Source organism: Phaeoacremonium minimum (assembly GCF_000392275.1).
Source record: "Phaeoacremonium minimum UCRPA7 unplaced genomic scaffold PA7_03_scaffold_538, whole genome shotgun sequence".
Lineage (NCBI taxonomy): Eukaryota > Fungi > Ascomycota > Sordariomycetes > Togniniales > Togniniaceae > Phaeoacremonium > Phaeoacremonium minimum.
Window position 1 is genome coordinate 164,162 of NW_006921440.1, and position 9,122 is coordinate 173,283.

The following is a 9,122-nucleotide window of genomic DNA, read 5'->3' on the forward strand; positions in this document are numbered from 1 at the left end:
ACTATCATATAATGCCTGGAATATACCGAATGCAAAGTTGAGACCACAGCAGGTGAAGACGATAGTGAAAGACGACGCGACTACCACTACTGATCTCCTGTAAGTGAGAAAAAGCAGCACCGAGTAGTCAGCATTATTTGCCACAATTAGAAGTACGAGAGACGGTATGTCTAACGCATATCGTCGTAATCAATGCTTCGCTTCAATAGAAAGCCTCCAATCTGACCACTTACCATTTCGAGATTGCAGGTTCTTGAGATTGCTGAGTTGCAATAGGGGTGAGCTCAATATCGGGTTGAGATCTTCTACTCGCAATTGACGACAGTTCAACCTGCCCATCAACGCTAGAACGGATAGAGGGCGTTGCTAAAGTTGCCATGGCGATGCTTCAAAGCAGTGGTTTATATCGATTACACAATTCTTGCTCGTCCGTGTTGTTATGGAAGGAGTCGAAAGCTACAGGCAGGCCATCAATGAGCTTGTCTCGCATTAAATCGATCTTATACAGTGGCTCTTCAAACAATTACCCATTCGATTGGTTCCATGTACGCGAGTGAAATGTAAATGACGCCGTTGCTGTTGCTGACGTTGCGATTTTATATTTCCGAGAATTGCCTCATAAGAGTCATCCGCGCCTTTCGGCTTTGGAAATGGGGAATTAGGCCTCCGAGCCCGGCGATTGATCTCACTAACACTGAGTGAGGCAGGTACTGCCGTGACAATACTTGCGGGGCAACAGCGGGATTCCGTGGGGTCTTTCGGCTACGCTAGCTGCGTTCCCGTTCTCCTCCGAGTCCAACTCCGCCAGCAAAAAAGTGTTACTCTTTGTTCAAGTCCATGGGTGATATATTCTTCGTTGTCGGTCCGGGGACGGTTAAAAGCAAAGGCATATAAGTTTGTCGGTATGACAGGTTGTTCAAAGTGTTTAGGAACATCTAGTAGCGCAGAGGGCCAGTCAAGGAAGGTTCGATACAAATCATCACTGACGAGGAGAGTGGCTTCTATAATCCCGTCGAGCAGACCTATCAAGCCGTTCTTACTACGATGGGCATCGAGGTTCAGGAGGTCCAATTCGTTGCTGGTAGTGCAGGAGATGTTGAGGGTCAATGAATGCTGGCATGAAGGTAGTATGGCATAACAAAGTTGGGCTGGAAATGAAGGGAGAGGCATTTCCGCACAGGGAGGCGAGGACTTTGAACGATGCTCTAGAAGATATTCTATGAATGATTCATAAAAGAACACACGTGGTAGACATGGCAAAGCACTATCTATAGTCGCCTCCAAAATCAAAGCTTTTAAAGTTGCGGTTACTTGATCATACCACTGTTGTCTTGGGGGCCCTCTAAAGATTCGTGATGCTTATTGCTATGTTGATTCATGAGATCAAGCTTGCATATATTATGCAATTTCAGCGTCCAATCTCACTAGTTCCCAGGGAAGTTTCTGACTAGCTCCTCACTAATGCTCCACAATTTCTGTGCTACAGTCTCATCAACCGCTGCTGGCAACAGACCGTCGACGGTCATAGCTCCGTCGGCCATAAAATAGCCGTGGTCATCTGTAAAGTTTAAACTCAGAATTGTCTCAATATGAGAGGATTGTATAGGGCGCTGACTGGAAATAGAACGATCAAAAGCAGCAATTATGCCGGTTGATGAGCCCTCAGACGATGTTTTTGTTTTGATAGAAGGGCTGAGATTTCCGTCATCATCAATCCAACCTAGTGAAAGTCAGCGTAACTTGACACCACGTGAGATAACAAAAAGACTTGCCTAGAGCACGAAACTCCTCGGTAGGTACGCTTCTGGTAAGGGATGTGGTGACGATGATACCTGGGTCAACGCAGAAAGACCTCAGGCCCTGGGTTCCAAAATGTTTTACTAGTCCAACCGACGTCAGGATGTTGCAGATCTTTGAGTTACTATATGCTGTCCACTTCTCGTAACTCTTTCCGTCATCATAGGTCAGGTCCTCTAGAAAAGCTAGATTAGCGCGCGTGTGTGCCTCACTAGTATACATGACTACTGTAGCGTGCCCGGCGAGAAGCTGTTCCGTAAGTTGGTTGATGAAATGGAAGTGACCAAGATGGTTGACAGCAAATTGCAACTCGAATCCATCCTCTGACTTCTGATACGATGATGTAGCCATGATACCTGCTGTACAAATCATTGCATCAATTGCGGTTACAGAGCTGGTTAATTCAAGGGCAGCTCTGCGAACAGACTCCAGCGAAGCAAGGTTCAAGATTAACCGGCGTACAGTAGTCCCTGTCGGCACTTCAAGTGACTCGATAACTTCTTGTAGCTTGGTCTCAGTCTGGCTTGCTAGAATGAGCTGCGCGGGCTTTTGAGCAACAATTGCCCTGGCGGTGTCTGCCCCCAAGGAGCTTGGACTAACCCCAGTCACGACGACTGTGATAGGGGTAAGCTGTGAGTCATGAAATATGATGTGCCACAGCTGAACTTACTCGTCTTTCCAGCAATTTCATCCCTGAGTGCAGCGCATGCCTCATCAGAAGTAGTGTTGAATTTAAACTGGGCCATGTTTAAGATATAGTGTAAAGAGTGACTCTTATTGCCAAGTATTTTCCTTTAGTTGTAGCACTTATTTCTTTAGGTTTTAAATCAAAACATCGGAATAGCACATCTTTATATGCATTGACTGCAGAGTGTGCAGAAGATGCTGACGATGTAAATTAATTGGTGTTTAGCGTAAGCTCCGCGCTCATTAAGTGTGTAGTTACGAGACGGTCCCGTCTGATAGCGTAAGCCATTGCCGATGCACCAACACCCGGCAAGTTACCTCTGACTTTCGAAACGGGAGAGGCTTTAATGAGAATGTGGTCTCGGAAAGTCAAACAGAGGCATATATTCAGGTGCATCTCGATATTGTACCTGTAGTATCTCGCTTGGTGCTGAGGCACTTGAGGTTGGCTTGAGAAAATCCACTTTGAAGATGTGGTTGAACAATTACAGCTAAGGACATCGGCATCGATCTAACCTAAGACAAGGGGGGATTGGGTTTCGCCGAATGGAATAGATCAAAAATCAAATGAGAATTGACACAACCTCTTGTCAGCCTACGGAATCCTCCGTGTTACTTTTATCGAGGAAAAAGAGGGCGGAGAGTTTCGGACAGCGACCTGATATGTGGCGGGTCCAGATGTGGAGTTTCGTGGTTTGTATACTCACGCAGTTTTTTATATCGTGAGATACTTGAGAATAACTTCCGACTTTGCATTCTGCATTCCCGGAGATCGTTGATATTGCAAGATATTCCAAGATCAAAGACCGCCTTGATCCAATAGACCATGCATTTCCTATCGGGCGCTTATGTAAACATGAAGATTTTGCTTCGTCATCAATCGTCGATTGAGTAGCTGGTGGGAGATTGACGGAGAGTGTTATGGTAACCCTTCTGAATCGCTGCTGAAGCCTCTCGCTGTTCCGCGGACTCCGTGATGGCCCTGATGAATATGATTGGACGCCTTGACCTGAATTGGCTCTCAACAACATTGTCATTCGCCCAATCCAACCCCGAGCTCACGAAGGATAGCTCTCGAATATAATACAGCAGCTCGCTCTCTTTCGCGCTGCGAGGGAGACAATGTTCTCACACCAATCAGGTACACACCAAAGCATCCGCTGCAGCAAGTAACAAAAATGGCTACAACTGTGGGAATCGCTGGTATCACTGGCAAGTTTGGCCGCCTAGTGGCCAAGCACCTTTTGAACAATCCCGAGATCACACTCCGCGGGTATTGCCGCAATCCCAGCAAGGTAATTTCCTCTATTTCCTCCAGCCCAAGGGTTCAGCTCTTTCAGGGTGACGCCTACGATCAAGACAAGATCCGGGCTTTTGTTCAAGGCAGTGACGTTGTTTTGTGCTCATACCTTGGCGACGAAAAATTGATGATCGATGGACAAAAAGCGCTTATCGACGCATGTGAGTCAGAGGGTGTACCCAGGTACATTGCAAGTGACTGGGCTCTCGATTATACTAAACTTGAGTTTGGAGAGTTGTTCGTTAAAGATCCAATGAAGCACGTCAAAGCATACCTTGAGACAAAAGAAAACGTTAAAGGTGTACACATTTTGGTCGGTGGCTTTATGGAGCCCGTTCTCGGTCCTATGTTCAATATCTTGGATGTTCAACACAACATCATCAACTACTGGGGCGATGGTAATGAGCCGTGGGAGGGAACCTCATACGAAAATGCTGCGGAGTATACAGCTGCAGTGGCTGCTGACCCGACCGCATTCGGTGTCCAGAAATGTAAGTTTCGATCTTCTCAGCAAACACACATGATCCACTTGCTGAAACCCTCAAAGTCTTGGGCGACAGGAAGACGATTAAGGAGATCGCAGCGTCATTTGAAACGGTATATGGAATCAAGTTAGAGCTGGTGTGTCAGGGCTCTCTTGACGATCTTAAAGCTCGGATGCATGCCATTCGATCTCGAAATCCCAGCCAGATCTATAGCTACATGTTTCTGTAAGATCACTTTCTGAATTATCCATGAGAATAAAAATCTCCTAACAAGGCTGAAGATTCTTCTTTTATTATTGGCTTAACGGCCAGACCTTTGTCGGACCCGAGACGGATAATTCCAAGTACCCGCATATCAAGCCTGAGACTTGGGAGGATTTCATGAAGAAGCGAAGCCTTGAGGAGCTAGTAGGCTCATACTTTACTCTCTGAAACCAAGGGTTAGATTATACAAAGATTACGATAAAGCTCAGAAGGTTAGCCGACTTGCTATTGAAAAAAGAACTTATGATCGCCATTTTTTTTTTTATAACCAAGCTTAATGTCCCCTCATTTCGAACTCTTCCTCTACTAGAACCCCAAGCTCAAAAGCGAATGAGAGAGTATCTCCTTCCTTAACACTCTCTATTCCCTAAGATGTGAACCAGTGTCATATTCATGAGCGTTATTCTATATTTTCCAGACTAGCTAGATTGAAAGTCCATGAATAAGTCGAGCGAAGGCTTGAGATGTGATGCTTCAGGGATGAGGACTGGCTGGAAGTTATCGGGTGACTCGGATATCAGTGCAGTATCGATGTTGTCAGTGTGCCGTACTGGATCAGGTTTATTTTGAGCGACGCAGTATATGATTTGAGGTGAAGTGATGTCTCGCTGCGCCAAAAGGGGCAAAGACAAGGATGACGCCGGAAGGTCTTTGACCTGTATGACATTTAGCAGGGGTTTGGTATTATTACGTGAAGGCCAAACCTTTTCAATTAAGGAAATATCAACACCTGTGCGCTCCATATCCATGGCGAGCTGCAGAGCCATTGATCGCACAACAGGATTCCTTAGTCCGACTTCCTTCAGAATGCCAAGGAGAAAGTCTAAGTTAGCCTGACTTTGGCCGTCCTGGTCGCTTAGAATATTTTCGAGAAAAACAATAGCTGCCATGTACGCCGAAAACGCCATAATAGGATTTTGTAGTGTCGTATTGATCTTAGTCGTCGTTTTTAAAATGCGTAGTATTTCTTCTGCTGCTGGAAGTAAGCGGAATTTGCTCTGTTGTTTCATATAGCCCGGGGAATCAAATCGATTCAACATCGCCAAAGCTCCACGGTGTAAGCAGATTATAGAAGTATGAATGTTGGCGTTTACAAAGATTGCAGTCTGACATTGGACGGTTCCAGGGACGCGTAGATTGTCTGGTAGGAACATAAGAATAGTGGCGAGATCATTATCAATCTCTCTATGCCTCTTCCAATATGGCCCGTTTTGAATGTCTTCTACATTGTCTTCTGTCGAGGTTTGAAATGTTTGTTGGCATGTTCGATAGAAGATGTGGGCTGCAAGAATCCTTCCTGCGAATGGAGAGTATGATGTGCTCTTCTGTTTCAGAACCGCTTCTAAAAAGCAAGGTGGTTCATTAATTCCATAAGCGAAGGCTTCTTCTGATGCAGGAAGTCGAGTCTGAATCTACAGAAATATCAGCTGTGGTTCAAAAATTAAGAGTAATAACGGCACCATTCGTACATCTCGCTCATTTACAAGTGCTGGCCATCCTAAAACGCTCGCCACAAGGTAGTCATGAGAACAGACTACCCACCACGTTCTCCGTCGTTCCTCCAGTTCACATAAGTCTTGTGATTCCGGAAGAGTAGGAATTGCCGTCGGGCTATTGCTGTCCAATTTGTGCAGTCCAAGCATCTGGGCGATTCTTAACGCTCGTGCTAGGCTGATAGATCCTCGATAGAACATTCGTCGTTGCGCTTCAAAGTGAGCAAGTAAGATCCAGCACTGTACGTGGGCCAACGAGATGGAAAGTTCACTTTCATCCTAGCCGTCAGGTATTAATAGCAGACATCAAAGTTTTGTATCTTAGGTGATGACTAACCTTCATCTCATCGGACTCAGCGTATTGCTTTGCGCGTTGATAGAAAGCCATTGTTATATGAGAATATCTGTCCTTAGTTCCGGCAGCGAGCGCCATGACGGCATATTGCAGACACATAGGGGGCTGCATGTGCTGGGGTAGATGAACAGATGCTTTGTAGCGAGAGGGGTGCAGCATAGGAGCGCCGTGTTGAAGCTCTTCAAAATAGATTGTATTTCTGCTCGACTCAGGGGTTAGAGGTAGGCCATGAAATATGTGTGATAAATGGGGTTGCCATGGATCTTACAGCATCTCCTTGAGTTGCGCTGTAGGGGCTTGCTCGAAGAGACCAAGTTGAATCATTTCATTCTGGGCGAAGCTCTGATCTTCAAAAGTGGTAGCCGACTGCCTATCGCTGAGGTCTGGGAGATGTAGGGATGGAATAGAGCTGGTAAAATTGACCGAGCCCAGTTGCCCCGCTTCGTCGAAGGTCAATTCGTCATTATGGACTGCGCCGCCCCGAAGCTCTTTGATTGTGTCTTCAAGTTGAGCTATAGAAGTATGAGATTTCCGGAACGGTTGAAGTTTAGGTGTAGAAATATACAAAAGTGTATCAAGAAAGGGGGCGCGAGGGGGTGGATCATGGTAATCGTGTCTTACCCATTCGTGATTGAAGCTGCTCGACATTTTGCCTTTTGGTGTGATGCTTTCGTCTCTCCCTGGGATACACACAGTCCTGGCCCCGCTTTCTACATTTGGAGCAGCCGGATGCTTCACGGTCGCACTTGACCTTCCGGCTTTTGCATTGAAGGCAGGATAGGTCGCTTATGCGAAGAGTCTGGCGTATATTTGAGCTGCTGGAAGTGTCACGGACGCTGGGGTTAGCCATCGTGTTTGCTTCGGCCACGTCCAATGATACCATGGCGTCAGCCATCTGAGCCAGACCCCGGCTTGTAGGCGGCCAACAATACTGTGGCAGAGCTCGGTCGCTTACGAGATACCTCTAGTAACTTTGCTGCCAGTGAGCTTCCTAGTCTGGCTTATTTAGCAATCCCTGGCGGGAGGTGGTTGGAAGAGGATGCGGCAAGCTCTGTTGTGGGCCGGTCCCTGCAGCACTTTCAACCGTGTTTACAAATACTGCATAGTAATTGTGGCGGTAATTGTCTAACAGCCACAAAACCTACAAGGCACGCACATGCTACGTCACGGCGGCAGGCAAAGCCTTTTTCAGCTCCAAAACTGCTTACAACGTTATCGCAAAGATCCAGATACTGGACAATATCTGCAAATACTGGGGATTCGCAGTTCTAAGACTTTATTAGAATGATGTGTCGGCCATACCCACCCATAGACTGTAGTATTGCGATGCCCGTGATCAGCCCAATTCCTAATTGCATTGAGTCTCCTTGACAAAACCAATCAAGACCCTACTATCCATGTCCCATCTCCTCTCGTGCCAGTGTACGCACGTTATTGGAAGCCAACAATCGCTTGTCATGTAAAACATTCTTGAATGTTCTCTCGGAGACATTTCCTGCATACCTGAGCTTTCGGCGTCCCTAGTCATGATCTCGGTGTCCGTCCCACACCGAAAGTGGGTCCGGCCGGGACTGGACATGTAGGTGAAGCTCACATTTTCTGTCGGGCATCCTGTTTTGATTCGTCATCAGGAAAGACAGTAAACCTTATCGCAGTCGCGAAGGTTAATTTCAATTTTTGATGCACCATGCATGTCTTTACACTGGAGGAGGCGAATCATTCCACAACAATGGCTATAAAAGTCGCAACGGTACACCTGTCGTCCAGGTCCGACTTCATCTATACGTAAACCATGTCTCGAGCACTTCTTATCACTGGTGCCACAGGCAAGCAGGGAGGTGCCGTGGTCAAGGCTCTCCTGGCTGCCAACGCCGACTTTCAAATTCTCGCCGTTACTCGAGACGCTGCATCGCCGTCAGCGCAACGCCTAGCTAGCAAATCCTCTAGAATCAAACTCATTCAGGGAAACCTCGACGACTGCGATACCATATTCAAGGCTGCCAAAGCCGCTAGTAACACACCGATCTGGGGCGTCTACAGTGTTCAGGTAAGCGCTCTTAGAAAAATTGTTATGTAGCAAGCCAGAGCAGATTGTGTTAATCAACGTTAAAGATCCCTGCATTTAATAGCAAAGGCCCCATCATCGAGGAGAGACAAGGGAAGGCGCTTGTTGATGCCGCTCTGAAGAACGGCGTTAAACATTTCGTCTACTCCTCAGTCGATCGCGGCGGCTCCCGGTCGATCAACAATGAGACCAATATCCCACACTTTGCCAGTAAACACCGCATCGAACACCACTTGATCAACAGTGCCAAGAATAATACCATGGACTGGACAATCCTGCGCCCGGTGGCTTTTATGGAGAACTTCGATGGAGGGTTCATTGGCAAGGTCTTTGCAACGTCCTGGAAGATGGTCGTCAATAGACCGCTTCAGCTCATCGCCACTGACGATATCGGCGTGTTCGGTGCTGAGGCTTTTCTAGAGCCAGATAGGTACAGAGGTCAGGCTATCAGCCTCGCTGGCGACGAGCTAAAGTATGAAGAGTTGGTGAAGATATTCAAGGAGAAGACGGGGTCAGCACCGCCATTGACATTTGACTTGATAGCGAGAGTCGTGTTGTGGTTGTCGAAAGAGATGGGCACTATGTTCGCTTTTTTCGAGAGGGAAGGCTACGGTGCAAATCTTGCAGAATTGAAAAAGACACACCCAGAACTCACTACATTGTCAACCTGGCTTGA

General features: G+C 46.9%; 1 protein-coding gene across 1 annotated transcript; it reads left to right on the forward strand.

The window, feature by feature from the left end:
* Nucleotides 1-8,173: 8,173 nt before the first annotated feature.
* Nucleotides 8,174-9,122, forward strand: UCRPA7_7537 (putative nucleoside-diphosphate-sugar epimerase family protein; the record flags this gene model as incomplete). Its single annotated transcript, XM_007920066.1, has 3 exons — nucleotides 8,174-8,428; nucleotides 8,494-8,918; nucleotides 9,074-9,122. The coding sequence occupies 3 exons, from the start codon at nucleotides 8,174-8,176 to the stop codon at nucleotides 9,120-9,122; spliced, it is 729 nt and encodes a 242-aa protein (XP_007918257.1).